Raw genomic sequence first — 20,415 nt, 5'->3', positions numbered from 1 at the left:
CCCACCAGAGTAAGTCAAGCATTTCAGCAGATTTCTGGAAATTAGTGCTTTAGCTCCATTACCCCTGCTCCACCACACACAGTATCGATGGTTCACAGTTAGCAGAAAGAGGTAAAAAACTGTTTATAAAAAAAGACAACTCTACAGAAGAACACTCAAATAAACATCACTGTTAAAAGTATATCAAGAATACATCTGGGGCTCAAGTTGATTCACCTTTTAGACAGTTTAAAATCACATCTAACTGTAAACTTCTGTGCACACATACTGCAATGCTGATCAGCACTGACCCAAACAGGCTGTCCCCAACCTGGACTGTAAACTCAGTTCCACAAGTTTTAAGTTGCTACAACAGAGTGGCTTCTTCAGAGATAACTTAATCCTTGACTTCCTGTAGCCCTTTACAGAGAGGTCCCTCTCAGATTTGACACAGTGGTTGTCGGCCCTCTCAGGGGATGGTCAGAACAACTTTGGCAACTGCCTGAGTTGTTTCACATCCAGAATGGTGCCAACAGAATTCATGCTGTTTGACTGGTTTAATGTTTCGAGGGCTGGAGCACGCAAGTTTCCAGGGAAGCCCTGAGTATCCCCATCTTTCCTGCCAGGTTGTTCAGTAAATTCAACTTTCCCAGGAAACAACCTGGGGGTTGATTTTAAATCCTTTAAAATCTGAACTGAGTTTTCATCTGCTTGATCTGCTCGAGGAGGAAAAATGTCATTTGTGATATTTCTTAATACAGGGCTGTTTAATTCTGGTGGAGAAGCATTAGCAGTCAACTCTCTGCTGGGATTTTTTAGATGAATGGGAAGTCTTCCCTCAATCCTCTTGGATAATTCAGTCCAGTGGTTGAAGCCATCCAACACAGGGGTACGGTTTTTGTCCGGCACACTCTGGCCATCCTGAACCCGCAGTTCCTCCTCATCTTCACTGCTGTCATTGCCCTGTATCAGCCCATATCGCTTCATGTACTTCTTGGTTGCAAAAGACATATTGTTTGGTGAAATTAAGCTCAGACCCACCATGCTCTTGTCCATGTTTGTGTGCAACAGGTCTTGGAAAGAGAAATCAACGGGAGGATTTTGGCCTGAGCGACTGAAAGAAAGTCGAGATAACTGGTTTTCACTGAGATACTTGAGTGCTATGGCATTTGCTTCCATGCTCAGATCAACAACATTAGGAGTTAAGCCACACATGCTGACGTTGGCAAATGACATATAGTTTAGCCCAGGGACCACTGCTTCAGGATTTATGCACGCTAAGATGCTGAAAGAAAGCATTGAAAAGTTAGTTTAGCATCACAGAAAGAGCACACCTTTCATAGCACAATCCAGTGGTTTCATCTTACTTGTTGCTCTGTGTTCTCCTTCTCCTGAACACACAACAATTTGCTCAGGCTGCTCTGTGCCAAGATCAGACGCTGCACAAACCAACAAGCAGCTCTCCAGCCACTCACGCTGACAGTATCCAAATGCTGCGTTAGGGAAATGATGATGTTCCCTTCCGAGACAAGACTAACCACAACCCTCACGTGAAGAGGAGCCTACCTACCTCTAGCAGCTTTCAGAGCTGCTTTTGTTTTTAAAGCAGGTTTGAGCTCTTGGCCCATTATCAGGGGTGCATGTGACGCTATACACCTCTGGCACAGAGACTTGAGTTGCTGACATTTAACTCAGAACTCTTATCTAGACAGGAGATACAAGCCCAGCGACAGAGACCAAGAACATCCCTTTCCCAGTGCAGGACAGTTTTTACAGGAATTCTGACATAGTATCTGTTTCCAGAAGCCTGCAAGCTTGTAGTTTTGAAGGCATAATTCAGTAAGGGAAGTGTTCATTTGTTCTCTTGCTTGCTACATCAGTTTCTTACCTACATTAGGTCACTGAAGACTGACAGGACCAGCTCTAGTACACTGGTAGTGGTTATAAACCAGTGCACTTAGCACCTGTCATATACCTGTTCATAAACTCAAATACCTCATGTTGAGAGTTAAGAGTCTTCCTATTTCACTGAGCACAGACTGAAGTTTGCTTAGAGAGGAAACTCCTGGCTCAGACAACCAACCACCAGTTATGCTATGGAGCTGCTCTGTTGTTTCCTTCTCTGTTGAGCTGTAGACCTTTTCTCAGAATTGTTTATCAGTCATGAAAGTGGTAGAAGGAAGATTCTCACCCCTTTCTTCAAGACTGAAGAAAAAACAAACCCCAAAAACGCAAGCTTTGTCTTATGGTTTCACTTATTAGCATATTATTGATGGTAAAAAAACCCACACTGACAGACTGTCCAGCCAGAAGGTAGACCAGAAATTCCAGAAAAATGCCAGATGAAATCCAAATGAAAAGGAAGAAAAAAAACACTGTAGGAAATTTATGACTGGAAACAGCTTTTGATACACAGCTGAATAAAAAAAAGTGAGTTAGGAGACTGTTAGATCTGTTTACCTAACAGTTGTATACTAGTAGTATAATAAGGATGAAACTTAAGTTGTACCAGGCAAGCAGCCTATGCATGAGCAGCTACACAGGCAGATTCCTGTGCCTCAAACATCTTGAGGTATTACATCTGCTCCTTTTTCATCAAGGCTGTTTCCTTCCCCAGCCACTGCAGCCTTCCCTCTGTTTCATGCCCAACCACTCACACTAACAAACAATTAGGACAGAACCAGTTTTGATTATACATCAAAGCCATGACATTTTAACTTACACTGGTGAAGTGCAAGCCAAAGGTTAAGAAGTAGGGACAAAATATACAGCTGCTTAACATTCAGCCTCTCAAGTCCACTATTTGCCTGGAATACTTCAACATAGCCCAAAGGATTGAAATTGCTCAAGCAGCTTCATTCTCATTCTACAGAACTGTATATGACTGCATGCACAGTAGTTTAGGAATCACCAGATGCTCTCACAGCTAGAGCTACCTGTATTATATTTAAATAATCTGAGTTTTGCTAGCAGAGCTCTTAAACCTATCTATTCAAAATACCCATAGCATGAGCCAGTGTTTTGTCTTTGTAGGAAGTGTGAGTCAAGTTGCTAAACAAATCCCCAGTGGCAGTGAACACAATCATTTCTCTTTGCTCTTTGAGCCAACCTCCATTTTCAGTTGGATCTACAAGTTGCTACTCAGAAGAGCCTGTATTTTACCTGGCATTCTCCACTTTGTGTGTAGTTTTCTTCATTTTGCCAGGTGAGTCAATTGTCACTCCGAGACTCTTCAGTTGTTTGAGTGTAGCACTAATCACACTCTCTTTATCCACCACTCCCCTGTCAGCCTCTGAAGCCATTTCTGTTGTATCATCAGCATCCTGATACCCAGGACCATCACCACTAACAAGTCCTGATTTTACAGGCAAGTCGTCTTGTTCTTCTGAGGACTTTAAGAGGTAGTTTACTTGGCCCTACAGAAAAAAAGAAGGGGAGAGACCACATGGACAAAGACATCATGACATGCAGGAGCTGTCAAAACCTCAAATCCTCACTTATTATGAAACATAAAATACAACTAAACAGGTTAACAGCTTATTCTGACAAACCAACTGAACTCCAGTTCAGTTTGGATGCAATCACAAACTCACAGCAGTGTAGCCACACACTAACACACCTTACATTTCAAGCTCTAAGAGTCTGTTCAGAATTTAAACATACCACATACTGATACTCTTCAAGATTAAAGTATCTGCCCTTTAAGGGACTTGAAGGTAAAACACTGTGCCATTTTAAAGGGCACTAATTGGGGAAGTTATCAACTGGCCTTATCTTTTAACTAAAGAGTTATTATTCATTAGGCAGCAGACAGTACTTGATGTTGGCATGGAAGAGTGAAGTGCAGAATAACCACTTCAGCCTTAAAAAGGACCATAAACCTGGAACTTTTCTATAGACCGTAACATGGGAACTTGAAAAACACACACAGTTTTCATTCATGCCCATCCTACATCATGATTTCAGCAGTGTGCTGTTTTAGCTGCTGCATTCAGAGTAGAACATCAAATTTACATGAATTACCAGTAAGTCCTGGTAAAGCTTCTGATCCCCTGATGAGTGTGGAGGCAGCAAGGAGGTGGCTGGCTCGGAGTTTTGCTCGCTCCTTACCACCACGTGGCTGCTGGCTCCCTCTGTTGGTTCTTGTTCTGAAGGCACACCAGTACTATCTTCCAAGGATGAACTGTGAACAAGTGCTTGGGAAACGTTTCCATTTCTAAAAGAGGACACAGATATCTAGTTATTTCCCTGAAACAGAAAAACCACAAGTATCACTACACATACCTTATCTTTTCATGAAGATCAGGCGAGGAGAAACAGATCCTAACATTTCTTGGTTCATCTACTGCTTGAGGCTTTGTTCTTTTCCATAGTAAATTTTCTTAAAGAAGTCATTTGAGCACTGAGGAAATACACCCTGTACTGTGAAGCTACAACATCCTGACTAGTTTCTCAAGAGATGATTTGAAAATGGCAATAGCTCCCCTGGACTGGTCAAAAGTCAGTGACATCCTATGACTTAACCTTAGAGCAGGCAAAATAAATGTTTAGTAGTTTGGAGTTTGGCTTTTCAGCATTTTTGTGGATACTTTAAAAAACATATCTTCCATATGTTCTGAAACACAACTTATTCAAAAAGCCATTTTCACCATGATAACTGACAAGATTCCTGTGGTAGCTTAAACACACTCTAAAAACCTTCTTAAAGGCACTGTTCCAAGTACACACATACACAATGCACACTGAGTATCATGCACTGAGAACAAAGACATAGTTGAAATATTTCTCAATAGCAGATGTGAAAGAGGAACCATAATCTGTTCTGAAGTTTCCAGATAAAAGAGTAAATATTCTAGAATGAGTTACAACACGATGCCCAGCACCCCCTTTAGATAGCTGCTGTGTGCATCACAAACCTTTTGAGACCAGACATATCAATAGTACTATCATCCTAAGGAGATCCTTCAGCAACCCTCCTCCCCCTTCCTCTTCCTCCTCAGGAGACAAGTATAAGATAAGGGAATTTCAGAACTCAACTGATCAATTGCCTGTGTTGAAAGTGATAAGATTTAAATCATGTGACATACTAGACAGTCAATGTAGGTTATCAGTTACAGTTACACTAGCAATTATTCATCACTCCCAAAAAAACATTGCCCTCCTCAGAGATCTGGGTGGTACTTCACATTCTTACTGTATTTATACAGCTATTTTACAAGTTCATGAATCTGACTCAACAACAACCTTAAGATGGCATCTCTCTGAAATACAGTGCTCAAAAGACTGATTGGAATCAGTAACATTTACAGTAGCAGAATGTTGGCAGATAATACTTTAATCAAGGACTAAGTTATAGCTTAATTATCAACATCCTTCCCCTTATGATTACTTCAGAAGCCTAATTTGACTGGAAGGGTATTCCTCCTCCTTTGGCTTTTTATACTTAGAGAATGTTAGAACATTACAAGTGGTAAATTGTTGAGCTATTCCCTGTGTAAAAATACCATCCATATGCAAAATTGAAAATATTTTTAAATGCTTCCCAAATTATTCTGAGACTTGTCATCATACCATAAAGAATCTGAGCTTAGAAATAATTGACAGCAGCAAAGTCAGTACCTACATTCATCATACACAATGTAGCAGGTATAAAATGTAGAGAAATTCAAGGAACAGTCTTATAATTCCTTATCCTAAAGCCTCTCAGAATTGAAAGGAGTTTGAATGCTGACAGGAAAAAGCCACTGTAGCAAAAACAACTGACTACAGCAGTGTTCCCTCTTTCCCTCAGGATTTAAGGTAAGAAAGGGAATGCTGCCAGCACTGTATATTCTTTTCCAAGCTTTTGCCATCAGCTGCTGCTGATAGGTAGGCTAGCTAAACATGCATGACTGATAAATGCAGACTCTAAAGGCAACTGTGGTTTTGTGACCTGTACAATTCAAAGCATAACTAAAAAACAATGAAGGGAAAGAACACAACAACTGTCAGGTGGCTATTTATAATACCTGAAAAAATAATTACAAGAGTTGTAAGTTATGAATGACAGTTCAGCTCATTATGTGAGCACAAGGTACTTCTGGTTACTTACTGGAGAGCGTTCTTATTAGTTCCTTCTTCCACAAGGTGAATACTATCTACAAAGCTGGGCATGTCAACCACCCTTAAGGAAGAAGCAATACTTGTATTACTCGCATCTTGTTCAGCACTAATTGTAATGCTTATGTCTTCCTTAGAAATCTCTTCATCCTCTTTTTTTCCTTGTGGTAGGGAGTCATCTTGTTTTTCTGAGGCTGCATTCCAAAATAAGCTAGCACCTAAAAGAGAATTAGGGATTTACCTGTTTAAAGGGAACCATTACTATCTTCTGAGACCCTTTGGTTTTGTAAAGCAAGAGGAATCATTTCCTCACATTCAGTTGTTTGGTGGATTTTTTGCTTTTTAGAAGTGATATAGAGTTCAGCACAGCTAAGAGTTGCCAAAGCATCAATCAAGTCCTAATTTCTTCCAAAGCATACTTGATGAAAATAAATTAGTGTATTAAAGCATTTTCATACATTGGCCTTGAGCCAATTTGAAAATTTCCTCAAGACTAACCAGAACATTTCCATGGATTTAACAGGAACCAATAAATTAATATGTAGCTTTACAGACACAGCTGCCTAACATGCTAAAATGAAAGCAAATTCTTCACTCCTTGTATGTAAATGCATGGCTTGCAAAAAAATATCAAGAATATATTTAATTGGACACCACATGGGATAGAAGTTATTGCTTTTCCAAACAGTGTACTAATATTAAAAGGCAAATTTTTTTCCTTCAAAAAGGTACAATTTAAAATAGAAGATCTTGGAAAAAGAATTCTTTCAGTGATGGCAATCATTGTAGCCTGAAGACAAAATATCTCCAGCCTAAACTTGCTAATAACACCTAGAGAACACAGATGTTTTCCTGTACCTAGATGCACGTTTGCATGCACTCAGCAGTATTGCAAAACATTCCCTCCCTGCCCAAATAAAAATCACAGAAACATCCAGGGAAAGCAAGGCTGGTCTGTTTCTAAAGAATGAAACATTACCTGTGCTGACAGCAATGCTCACACTTTTCCTCATGTGTGGAGCTGGTGAGGACTGGGTTTCCATAGAAACAGGGTCCCCTTGCTTCTCGGGCTGCAGAGCATGGCTGGCTGCAGCTGGTTCAGGGGAACAAGCCTGGCGAGCCTGTGCTTCCAATAGGCGCTGGATCTGCAGCGGTTATCAGAAAGTTATCACTTGTACCATAAAACACAGAGTACAATGGGCAAGAGGGAATGGCTAAATTAGGCTCAGCTAAGATCTGGATTCAACTCCAGGCTGCGTTGCCACACAAGGCTGATAACCTTCCAGTTGCGGCAGCGCACGCGGCGTAAATCAAACCCCTTCATTCTGCTGCTGGCAGAGCGAGCCAAGAAGGGGTTTTAAGCACGTTGGCAGAACTACAGCAAGACAACTTGAGGAAAGCCTATTTGCACTACACTTGTTGGAAGTGGTCTCTGTCCCTTTCATTCACACACAAAGCCTACTACTGCCAACTCACCAGCCAAGCATTCATGCCAACTGCCCCTGCACCATGCTAAGCCAATTTTGTATTAATTACAAAACTAAGCACTTGGATGATAAAATTGAAGTTGCCCAGGCAATCTTCATGCTAGCATTTGCATCCACTGTGGGCACCAACTAGTTCACAGCTCCATGGAGAAACATCCTAACAGAGAAGGTTGCATTCATACAGCAAGGAGGAGTTTCCCTCCCTCATGCACAGCCCATGCTTTGAGACCAGCTATGCTCAAAACCTATATTCCAGTTGCAATTTTCTGGTTTAAGCAGGAAAAATATGTACTGGGAGCAACTGAACCAACTTTCCCTACTCCTATCATTCATCACCAGCAGCAAAATGTAAACTGTCTCTTATCCTGCAAAATACAGGCCATCAGTTTAACTCAAGAGGTTGATATTTTGAAGAAACACAACCCAGTATTGAACACAGGGAGATGAGCAGAGCCCAGTTTTCCAGCCCAACAACAAACATCTGATGAATCCTGCCAGTCTGCTGCAGACAACTGAAGTCTTCTAAGCAACAGCTTCAATAGCTCAGGAAGTTACAGGCTTGAAAGTGGGCAAAGCAACACATGAGAATGTTCTATGTTTCTCCTGTACATTCACAGTAATTTCAATGTCTAAAGCTTAGGCAGTGAATTATTCCTAGATAAATGCATATATACACACACACACTTATATAGAAGGTATACTAGTCTGCATTATAAAACAGTCTGCTAAAAGGGAAACCTTCATGCTATAGAAATTCAACTAGGAAAGAGTAGAATAGTTTTCATTTAAGGGACATCAATTAGCAGAGCTCATTAGGAACCCCTTCCATCCCCAGACTGCAGCTGATATAACAGGATCTCTTGTTCCAACAAGGACAGACAACAATTAACTTAATTCCTTTGGCAGAGGAACTATCAAAGCAGAATCACCAAGAGGGCAGAGAAAGCTGCTGTTTCCACAAACCTGAGCTTGAAGTAATTTGAGTTGTCTATCTTGTTCTGTAAGAACCCGGTAGGCATCTGGAGATAATCCCATCATTCCATTATCTGATCCTGCTTTAGAAGCTGGCACGTGCAGGCACGGGGAGTGGGTTGCACAGAACTGTGGACTAGGAGGGCTGGCACTTGCAAGGAGCCTTACTCCAGGGGATACACAATAATCAAAAGAACAGTTCCCCATTTTCCCATGATATCCCATGCTTAAAGGGCTGCTTGTGGTATATCCTGGATTGCAGCAAATATTTGGACAGATGATATTTTGATGGAGCACTGCACATGGATCCTGTTGTGTCATCTCTGATTGGATTTCTGTTCCATGCTTGGGGGTCACTTTCCCAATTCCTTGCCATGAGTTTATGGGATTATACTGGACAGCAGCAGGAAACTGACAGCCACACACACCTGCTGGACAGCAAGGTGGACCTTGAACTGGCACCTGTAGTTCTGGTGGTCGTCTGCAGCTCTGAGGTGAAAAAGCAGAGGTGTAGAGAACTGGCTGTGCAACAGGAGGAAGCTGCTTGGAACTGGATACTGATGTTCTAACTGAAGGCTCTCCCTGCTGTGCAACTCCATCAGGATTCAATGCAAGCCTTTCTGGTGGCTTTCTGGGGTGATGGACAGATGTATCTGGGGAAGGTCCACTACAAGGGGTCGATGGAGAAGAGGATCCAGAACTTTTTCGTGACTGAGGACAAGCTTTCTTACTGTGCAACTGTTGTGGTGGAACTTGCTTTCCTCTGGAAGGTCCCGAAGCTGGAATTTTCTGGTTTAAATGGTAGGGCAATTGCCTCAAAGAGGGATCTGCCATATTACCAGAGGAGTGTTGCTTGTCTTCAGTGTGCTGAGTAGGGTAACATGTAGATCCCAAGCAGCATTTCTTTTTCACAGGCTGATTTAGTGCTGAGGGTAGATTTTTAGCATTTGAAGTCCCTGTAGGCTTAGACAATTGTCCTGATTCTATGAAACTCCCATCCAAAAGCAGTGACAGTTCAGGAACTGAAGGAAAGATCCTGGTGACCTGAAGCAAGTCCAAGACAATTTTAAATACTGTCTTTTACCTCTTCACATGCAGAATTTCAAAGAAAATATTTTGATTTAAAATCAATATATGATCATCACCAACTGCAAACTAAGTACATATTTAATACTTTTCTAAGATCGGAGAATCCAGATATGAAAAACACAGGGAGATCTCTATGATTATTCTTCTAAAAAAAATTGTTTTCATACAGCACAGTAGCCATGCCTACCAAATGGATGTTTGTGTCATCCTGGAACATGTCAGAGTATTTCCCCTTTGAGAAGTGGGCTATGTGTTCCCTCTCACTATTCTTAGATACAGTAGGTAGGTGCAACAGAACATATTTAATAATCCACAACTGTCACATCCTTCTAGACCTATGTTGTATGAGAGCTGCTATTTCATTGTATTTGTATATGCTTCAGTAAAAGAGGACAGAGCAGCAGATCTTTACTTCATTTATCCAGAAACATGCAAAAAGTTCTCTTGCCTCTATCTTCACCTCAGAAATCATGGCTTTCCATTTAGCAATAGCAAGATTCCCAAAGCAAAACCTATTTCTGTTCCCAAATCCTAGCACATACAATTATTGCCCATATTCCTGAAAAAAGGCAGGTTAACTACAGCAGAAGTTGGGACTTTTGGTCCATTTCTTCAGTTCCATTTTCCCCTGCTAGCACTTTGAGACAGCTTTATACTCTCCAGTTCTCTTAGAATGAGGTTTGCTGCTCTAAGTATCACATCTGAGATGCCTAGAACAATTATTTAGTTACCTGTTGAGTCACTGGGTGAGGACTTGGAATTGGCCTGGGGGATAAATCTTCATCTTCTACACCAGAGTCGTGATCGCTTGCTGACAACTTGCTGGGTGAACAGCCTCGAGTAAAGCTAAACCCAACATACATCAAACTCAACACATCTGCTTGTCAGGCTCAGCAGCAGTAACAGGAATCTCTGTTTTTCACTGTGCCATCTACAGTGCAGTAGAAGCATCATTTTTTCCAAGAAGCAGTTGCTACACATCTCCCTGGTCAGCTAGGGAGTTCATACAACAAATGGTTCTAAGATCAAATAGTTAAAATACAAATGCTGCTTTTGGACAAAAAGATACTAACCTACTCCCTCTGCCCCACCCTCCCCAGGACACACACATCTTGTAACAGGCTTTCTAAATCACAAAGCACTGATTTATATTAAAAAGAGGGAGTGCTACAGGAAAGACTAATATTTTTTAAAGGAAAATAAATGTCATCTTACAGTCATACATAAAAATTTGATAAACAAGTCAGGTTCTGAACACTCATTAAGTTTCACTCTATCCAGGTCTTACTGGTCTAAAAAGGAAAAAGGAATGTTCACCAACTTCAGTAGATTTCAATCAGAGATTTGCTTCCAAGGATGGATGTCACAGAAAGCTTAACACTGTGAACTAAGCTCCATCAGTAAGGAAGCCTCTTCCTAATGAGTCACTGCAAAAATTACACCAGCATCAAGAGTGGAACTACAAGCAGTTTCTCATGGAACATGGTCAGATTGAGAGTTTTACTTGAAGAATTTTAACTAGGACTAAACAAAAGCACATAAACAGATTTTAATGCAAGATGATCACTGTATGCACAGCCAAACTGACACCTGGCACAGCAGAGGTCAAAAAACCCTCATCCAAGAAATAATTTGCATGCAAATGACATCTGAAAGATTTACCTTCTGATAGGAAGTTTCTTGCAAACTCTGCTGAAGAACTCAGTTTCTGCATTTTGGTTTTCTGCACTCAGCTCAAACTGGAGAGAGCTCTTGTCTGAAGGTTCAACATTCTGGAATGAAATTTTCTGTATTTGTGAAGCATGAAGCTTTCAACATCTAATCACTGAGGTACTACTCCCAAATAAATAGTTTTAAGGACATTTACATTTCATTATTTGCTGCTTGCCTTCTATTTTCAATTCTCAATTCTTTCACCACTACAAGGAGGGAGGCAACTTCCCTTCCTGCTTAACACTGTTCCCCCTCTAAAGTAGTTGGACTAATTATAGCCATGAGCAGATGCTTCCTTATTGTAACTGCTTCGATGCTTTTCCACAAGCCTTCACCACTATAGGAAACAGCAACAGTTCCTATACTGTTTCACATACCACAGCCAGGCAAGTCCTGGGGGCAACAGAAGTGAGCCTCTGTTAAGAAGGTTGTCACCCTCAGAAAGCTATACTGTACCTCAGCTAAAGGTGGAAGGCAGCCCTGAGCAGGGAAATTTAACTAGAAAGAGAACAGCACAGGACACACTTTACACTAGCTGCTTCTTTACCAGAGCATACACTGAGCAGATTAACCATTCAACTTCAGGTTTTTCACAAGCTTAGGAAAGCACATCAGGAACTGAGATTTCCTAGAATTTCCTCAAACCTTATTATCTCCCAAGCTTCTATATCAAATTCTTTCAAAGAGTTACTTTGCCCAAAGATAAAATTGTTCCTGCTTTGTTACTGCAGCACAGCAAGAGATCTGCAGATTAGTAACCACTAAAGTCCCTTTTTACATTCAACTTCAAGCAGAGCACGAGTTACCTAGCTTTGCTCTCCAGAAAGCACTGATATGCATCACCCATAGAGGTTGTTAGATGTGTCCAGTACACACATAGCATACCAGATCAACAAATGCTATAGGAAATCAGCATCTCTTCTCATAAAGCCAAAAGGTCACTAGTAAGAAGGAGCACTAACCAAGTCCAACACAGCACACTACATTTTAAAAGACAGATTCTTAATGCTATTAGAAAAGTGAGCTTTGGAGGTCATCTCCCAACTTGAGACAAACTCTGAATTTACAGCTATTGCTGTAACAAGGCAACTTGATAGAGCTACATAATTTTCAACTACTGCAGCTCCATGTGAGGCAGATTACAGTGATTCCTCTTTTAAGTACTTACTCTATAAGTTTAATATTATAGTACCACGATGCAGTAGGAAGCCAGACCACTTACTTTGAAGAGGTGTACTGTTTCATTGCAAGTTAAGATCTGAAAGCCTAGTTCAGTCTGCCCGCTGCATGGAACGCACTCATAAAATTCTGGTTCCTTGTGTGTCAATGAATAAAGCACAATAAGAAAGCTCCCAGATTCTGAAAAAACCCTAAAATAGAAAAAAATCCACATCTTAAAAACAAACAGGAAGGCCCTTAGTTTCTCAATATACAAGCAAGATACCACACTGTTTAGCAAACTGTTGAATCACTGCTTTTTGAGTGTCACTGAAAGATGGGCTTCTGACTGAGGCTACATTGTAAGACTCAAAGCAGAGAAATGGGAATAATCAATCCATTCTCTAGTTCAGACCTTTGGGATCACTTCAGTACTTTAAATGAGTTCCAGGAAGACTTCAATCATACCATAAAACATCTGTAAAAGTTATATTGTGGTGGGTTTTTTAATACTTAATTGAAGATTAGTAGAAAGACACTTAGTATTTCAGTTATCCTTAAATATTTCAGAGATGCTCATTAGAAAACAGAATTTTAATTTTTTTTTTTTTAAAGTGAATACTGGACTTTTTTTCCTACACTTTAAGAACAGTGGGTATCAGACAACATTTAACACAAAAGAAAGATGAAGAATCATGAAAATAACTTGCATTTCCACAAAAAGGCAGTACTACTTTCTGAGCAAGTTTTCTTTTTACAACTTTTGTTGTAAAAATGTGAAAAGAAAAATGCTTGTTGGGGATGAAGGTGTTATTGGGGTTTTTTGTTTGTTTGTTTTTTACAGTAATATATGTGATAAAGAAAGCAGTGGGAACAAGATGCATATGAATCTTTTTCAAGCAACTTCAAAATTTTACTTACAATTTAAGAGTTAAAAATGTATGATGCAGAGATTAAGTGGTTAGTCTGCAGAGGTTAATTGTGTTTGCAAGGTTCATCAAATCTGCCTAATCCACTTTCCAAGATGGAATCAGTGAAAGTTAATGAGTCAAGCATCTAACTTGCCTATCTAAATCTAATTGGGCTCTTATCAATATTTGGGCATATTTAAATTAAGGAAAAAAGTATTTTCTGCAATTACAGACATCTCATCACCAAATGTGTTTTTATTTCATAATTTAAGAGCAAGTGTGGCTGAGCAGAATAAATTCTCATGCACTATATATATCTTAAAGTTTTGTTTACCCACAGAACACTTATAGATACCAGAACTCCCTCCCAGCTTCCATATAAATAATACTTAACAAATGTTACAAGTGAAAAGATGTTGAGAACAAGGAAAGATTATCTACTAACATCACAATAAGGAAATAAAAAAGTCAGAGCATAAAAACCTATAAAACCAGAATATTTTGCATAATATAGTATCAGATGCAAATCAATGTGTTACAATATGTTGTCAGACACAAGCAGGGAAAAAGCCTGTATCAAACACTCCTAAGAACAATCCAAAACCAACCCCCCACCATTATTTAGTGTTTCCTGCTTGCTGGTCTTTATTTATTGTGACCTTAATGATATTAATGTTTACCCTCTTCTGCCTTTGAGGTGTCAGCACAGCTCTCTAACACTTGGGTCATATGAAATTCGCAAGGCAGAGTTCAAAACCAGCCAGAACAATTAAAACAGACAGCCCCACCTCCTGTGTGGATCACAGAATTCCCTCAAATATCTGAGTAGAGACCACACTGCCATGCATTTCCGTGGAACACACTGCCAGGCAGCAAATAACTTCTATGTTTTGTAGATAAAAGTGACTTGCCTTTCTTGAATTGAAGAACTGAATAAATATCTCAAACAGCAGGCCCAGACTTGAGGAGTACAAATATGAGTAACTCCACTCAGCCAACTAAAAGTAAGAAGAAATATCCAATTAGAGAGACAGACCTATCACCAAGTTTCCACTATAAATACATCAAATTCCCCTCAAATACATCTCAAATCAATATATGCATTAATCTGTATAAATGAAGCCAAACACTCACACTCCAACTAATGGCAGAACATAAACCTTGGGGTCAGACTCGAGCAGCAAAAGCAATTTTCGTGTCTGGTCCATAGTAAGGTAGCTGAAACAAAGCAGAATTTGCATTTGATTGGGGTTTTTTAGTATTTTGGAAGTCATTCTTTCAGAAAAATAATGGAGAGACAACAAGTTCAGGCAATACTGTAAGAAAAGAGCTTGGAAAAAATGAAAAACCTTCCTTCTCCATGCTTACAGAAATTCCTCAGCTTTTCATCCATTCCCTATGTGTCAAAGAATTATAAACCACCATGTTTTCTTAATATTATGGTAGTCACAACAAATCCAGAATTGCAAGTCACGTTAACTTTTGAAGTATAACTTTCAGAGACATTCACAAGGTCCAAATAAAGTTATATTCCATTCCTTCAAATTCTTTCTCTGAATCTACCCTCAGTTCATCCTAGTAAGTCACCCATCAGTCCGAATGATTTCCCAATAGCATCTTACAAGCATGATTAACTGAAAATGCTTTTATTCACATTAATATGATTTTAGAGCCAGCACTGATATTATTTAAAAAGCTGGATGCTGTTTACAGACATTATGTTCACCAGAGTTGTATCCCCCCCACCCCAGTAGAAAGATCCTTCTACTGAAGCCAAAAGCAAGAACTCCACTGATCCAGTTAAGATTTTTGCCCCACTCCATTTCCTGTTTATAACAATTTTTCCAAGGCCAAGAAGTTTTCATTAATTTTAGCATCACCCTTTACTCACCCACATTTATAAGTTCCTTGAACCTGTGCAATACTCATAGGACTGCTGAGATTTCTTGCTAGGGCTGTGGGAATAATTGGGACAGACTTCACAGGTGTATATTCCAAGATATTTGCTGCAGTAATAGAAGCCCAGTAAAAATTAAAATTTAGATTATCCAGGTTTTCTGTGAAAACAATATGAGCTCTAACAGTGAGCATCTTAGAGAGATCCAGTGATTCTTTACTGGACAGATTGTGCTGCAGACCCTAGAAACAGGGAAAAGAGAAAAAAGGTAAGTACACTAAATGGTCTTTGTATGTCTACTGTGATTTAAGAGGTATTTTAAAAAATGGGTTTATTTAAATAGCATAAGAATTAGTAACAATAACAGCACTTAGAAGGCTCAAGGTGATCTGTCAAAGTTTTCTTACTCGTATTCAAGAAATCTGTATCTTAACATCTGAATATATTATCATGAGACAGTTTAGGTATGAGGAAACATTATTTGCATGTGAAATACAAGAGTAGCTACAGGCAAACATGTAGAAGAATCGAAGGTGTATTTACTAGATTATATGCCTACAGCAGCACAGAAGTGACAGACACACACTTCAGCTATAACTATTAACTTGCACAGATTGTACATGCTTTCATGCAATTCACTTGCCCAACATTTATCAACAATTGCACAAACACTGCAACTCATTTGTGACAGATTTGAAAGAAAAAACCTGTATTTTCTTCTTTAATTAAGTTTGCTGTAATCCTTGTCTTTTAAAACTGTATGAGCCTTAAACACCCATGAACACTAACTGATTTAAATAGTTTGATACACTTTTCAGTGTCACTTCACCAACTGAATCTTCTTGCTTCAGCCACAATTTTGCCACATTTGAAACTGATGGCAGTTAGAAATAAAGCCCCATGTAAGGTCCAGTTTCCTGCCCAGAAGACAATTAAGAGACCCAAAAGTTGTCAAGAGCTGCCTACCTTGAAAGCCAAGCTGATATCTTCAGCACTGTGCACTGTAATATTATCTGAAGAAGATCCCCAGGCATTAACTGTACATGGAATCACAAAGTCTCCAGGAAGAGATGCAGTTGGCATTTTGCTTGATCCACCAGCAACTTCCCGACCCGGATCAAAACGGTCTATTGTCAGCATGATGCCTTCCCCAGCTTTAGAATAAACAAACAACATTAAGCATCCAAGAGCAACAACTCAAGTTCTCCTCAATAACAGCTTACCCAAACAAGAAATAGTGCCTGTCTACCTGACATTTAAAAAGTTACCTTCATCTACTGCAAGAGTCCCCAGCAAAAAACAGGAGAACAATTTCTTCTCATTCTGCTTAGCATGGCGATAGGCAAGGCGCAAGGTCTTCTCCATCATAGATAACACTGGGTTTCTAAAAACAGACAATAAATAAGCTTAAGACCCAAATTATTTAAATATTTTTAAAAGTAATTATTATATTGCAACAGCTTCTATTTTTTCACCTTTTAAAATAAAATCTACAGAAATAGCCCAAAGCCCTAAACAGCAAAAAGATGCTTAAAACGTCAGTGGAATTTCAGCTTGTGTTCTGTGCATCACTCCAGCTGTTTGTATTCAAGAAAACTGTATTTTAACTGGAGCAGCTCCACAGAATTCTCTGTATGATCATCTTAACAAGAGTAATTTGGCTTGACTAGTACAGCAACCCAGTATCAGAAGGGAAAGTTTTTACTAGAGAGAATAAATAGGAAGAAGACAGAAGATCTTTTTTTTTTCTCCTATGGAGAATAAATAACAAGGAGATAGACAAGCTTTTTCATAGGAAGGGCAACATTGTCACAAGAACTAGAGAACAGAAGTGAATTACATGAACAGAAAGAGGAAAGTTAGAGACACTAAGATCAAAACATAGAATCTCTAAAATGTCTCCTAAATTTGAAGGGTAGATAGGCCAAAAACCTTCACTAATTTTGATGCAGTGCTTTCTCATTTTAGCACAGTATTTAGTGTGGATGCTTAAAGCAGCACCAGACTGGGCTCAATGACATGGGAACTCAAGTATGGAGAAAGATTCAGCAATTATAAAAATCACTATTAAAAAAAAAAAAAAAGAAGGAAGGGTAGGAAGTTTGGAATCTAAAGTAGTAAATACATCAACATTATTTTAGCTGGAGATAGCTTATCTGATTTTGACTTGGAAAGAGGTCAAAGTTGAAAGTGAAGCTACTGGTTTATGTGAATACTGTGACGATGGCTTGCATCCTACTTGCTGAAGATTAACTCAGCAAAGTGCCTCTGCAAAAATAACAGTAATTTACTTAAAACTCTGAGGCTTTAATTTTAAGTCAAAGAACATTACATGGCAAGGACAAGTGGGGGCACCCCCTGACCCGTATGCAAGGGCTGTCCATACTTTTATCCACCTATATGTGGGTACTTGCTTTAACAACGACAGTAAGATTTTTATTAAACAATATATAAATTGCCCAGTTCAGTAATAAGGATTAATTTTTTACTCTCCACTTGTTTTACAAGTTAGAGTTGTGAATTTCTAGGGCAGGGTATTCCAACTGCTTCAGATTTGCCTCCAGATTCATTCTAAAGAAACAGAAATCAGAACTTCTGGCATTTTAATGCACACCCCTGAAGAAAGCAATCTGTTCCTTAAATTTTACTTGAAACATGTTATCTGTATCCAAGTTTGTCAAAAGTATTTTCTTCTCTGTAAATATTTAGAAAGAAGGGAAAACATGTTAAAGAAAACAAACTGTAACCCCATATTTACTTTTACACCTTTCTACATGGGAAGGAAATTGAAAGATATTGTCAGTTACTTCAGACTGAGGCACCTCCAACCCACCTGACTGCAATTCAATACAGAAAGGGAAACTGGAATCTTTCCAATGAAAGTCCTGATATACTTAAAATGAACACACCAGTTTGTTCTTTCTCATTTGTGCCTTGTCATACACTGGACTCCAAGGATAATGAAGCTGTGAATCATATAAATCTTAAATTATTTTAACTTCCAGTCACTTAAAGAAAAAGACAATTCATACCTGTAATAGGTGATATGTGAGCCAACGACATCACCCCTGGGGACTGGGTCCCAAAGTGCACACTTTGACAGAGGGAAACTGAAAGGGACCATCTTTTCAGGAACAGATCTGGGAAGAAGATCACAGAGGCAGGAAATGAGAATTGATTAAGCTTTGTACCTTATAAATAGTATTTCTAAGAAGAAACAAGGGAATTACACCATAAGAATAGGATGCATAAGCTATTGGTATTTCCCCCCCCTGCTTCAAGCCTAGGTCAAGGAAGCAGAAACTTTGTCCTGTGAAGTTGGCAAGGATATGACCTACAAAGTCAACACAAAGCTTTCCAGCCTGACGGTTCCTTTATGTAAACTTAGAAGATGTATAGGCCAAAATTCACATTTGCAGAGGAAGCTCAAGAAACAGAGGCTCTGAATTATTGTAGGAAAGGAAAAGGCTATCAGTCATTACAAAGTCCCATAGTACACACAAAAAAATCTTGCTTTAGCAAACTTAATTTGAGCAGTTGCCTTTAAAAAGTCAGTATTCAAGCCACTTAAGCTCTGACAACTTCTGTAACAAAGCCTTAGCTTAATTCAAATGATAAGGCATAAAATTGGCAATGAGGCTTTGAAGAGGCCTGAAGAAATTAGCACATAACCACATAAACTTGTGTACACGGGCAGGGTTACACTTTAAGAGTCGCCTAAACCCAAGTGAAATCAAGTGAAACACAACGCATTTGCCAGTCCACACCATAACAGCAAAAGAGCTTCCTCTGCAGGCATCCGAAGCATCAACCTTTGCCAAGGCGCTCTGCGTTTCCTCAGCTGCCCAGGAAACACCTTTATTTGTGAGGCAGCCCTCAGAGCAACTCACAGACCGCTCACGTTCCCAGCCACCGCTAGCCGAGGCCCATTACTAGGGGTAAATCAGAGCAAGTCTTAATTAAGGCAGGTGAAATGGGAGACTTGTTTAAAGCCCCGCTGTTTTCAACAGCTTCTGGCAAGCACGGACCAACCGCACCCCCCTAAGCAGAGCCACGCCGGGCCCCCATGGGCTGGGGGCCATACACCAACACCCCACCCCTGGCCGGGAAAGGCACGGCGGACCCTCCCAGAGAGCGGTTTCCCGACGCGGAGCGAGTACCTCAGATCCGCGCCGGGCAGAACAGGGTCCACGCGAGGCGGCCGCAGCCCTGCCCCCTCCTCTGGCCCCTGCTGCGGGGCACCGGCGGCGGGCAGCGCCCAGGAGCGGGGCCTGCCCGCGGCAGCCCCTCTCTCAGCCGGGCGCCGGAAGGGACCTGCCAGGGCCGCCCTAAGGGAGGAGGGGAACGGCCAGCGACGCCCCTTCCCCAAAGCTTGCCTGCCCCGCGCTGCCTGTAGGAAGGCACTGAGAACCGCCCGCTCTCCCGCCGCTGCAGGGCCCGTCCCGCCCCGCTCCGGCGCCTCTCAGCTCACGGACTACCGACGCCTTGGTCCCCTGCCGCCAACGGCTGCCAGCCAGTTAGAACGCACAACCGGCAGCCCTCCCGCCCCTCCTGCCTCCTTCAAGCCAATCAGCGCGCGGCGAGGAGCCGCTCTCCCGACCAATCACAGCACACCCCGGGGAACCAACCGCCCAGCGCGCGCGCAGGGGGTTTAAAAACACCACCGGCGTAATAAACGGCCAGCGGGAGGGCGGGGAGTGCGCAGGCGCAGTGCGGCCCGGTTGCTATGGTAGCGAGGGCGCCGCCGCCGGGCCGGGCCCGGCCCGCGGAGTCTGACTGGGCCGGCAGCGTAACCCGGCACGACCCGCCCCGCCTGTCTCGGTCCTGCCGGAGCGTCTCTTTGGCCTTGCCCGTTGCCCGCCGGGTGTCCCGGAGCGTGAGTCACGGCCTGAACCCAGGCACAGCCGTGTGACAACCCGCGGGATCGGGGCTGTCCCGGCCCGACTACTTCGCCTCGATCCCGCCGGGTCACTCGGGCCGAGCGTTCCCCGGCGCATGGCACGCTGCGCGCCGGGGTGAGAGGCGGCAGGACCGCGCGCGGCAGGCCAAGGGGCAGCCGCTCCGCCGCGGCGAGCCCCGGCGGGGAGAGCGGCGGCGACGGCCGCCGGCC

At 41.4% G+C, this 20,415-nt stretch overlaps 1 protein-coding gene across 1 annotated transcript; it reads right to left on the bottom strand.

The window, feature by feature from the left end:
- Window positions 1-459: 459 nt before the first annotated feature.
- STIL (STIL centriolar assembly protein) lies at window positions 460-19,509 on the bottom strand (the record flags this gene model as incomplete). The annotated part of the gene is made up of 16 exons (XM_084266246.1): window positions 19,466-19,509; window positions 18,338-18,445; window positions 16,574-16,689; window positions 16,272-16,459; window positions 15,300-15,547; window positions 14,543-14,626; window positions 14,320-14,406; window positions 12,562-12,709; window positions 11,289-11,398; window positions 10,358-10,472; window positions 8,529-9,581; window positions 7,058-7,223; window positions 6,071-6,296; window positions 4,003-4,195; window positions 3,142-3,395; window positions 460-1,264 (listed from the first exon to the last, which is right to left on the bottom strand). Exons 2-16 carry the CDS (start codon window positions 18,427-18,429, stop codon window positions 460-462), a joined length of 3,885 nt encoding a protein of 1,294 aa, XP_084122372.1. The 5' UTR covers window positions 18,430-18,445; window positions 19,466-19,509.
- Between the last annotated feature and the right edge of the window lie 906 nt (window positions 19,510-20,415).

Source organism: Gallinula chloropus (genome assembly GCF_964237585.1).
Source record: "Gallinula chloropus genome assembly, chromosome: 6".
NCBI classification, from domain to species: domain Eukaryota; kingdom Metazoa; phylum Chordata; class Aves; order Gruiformes; family Rallidae; genus Gallinula; species Gallinula chloropus.
This window is presented reverse-complemented; position numbering and strand designations above follow the sequence as displayed.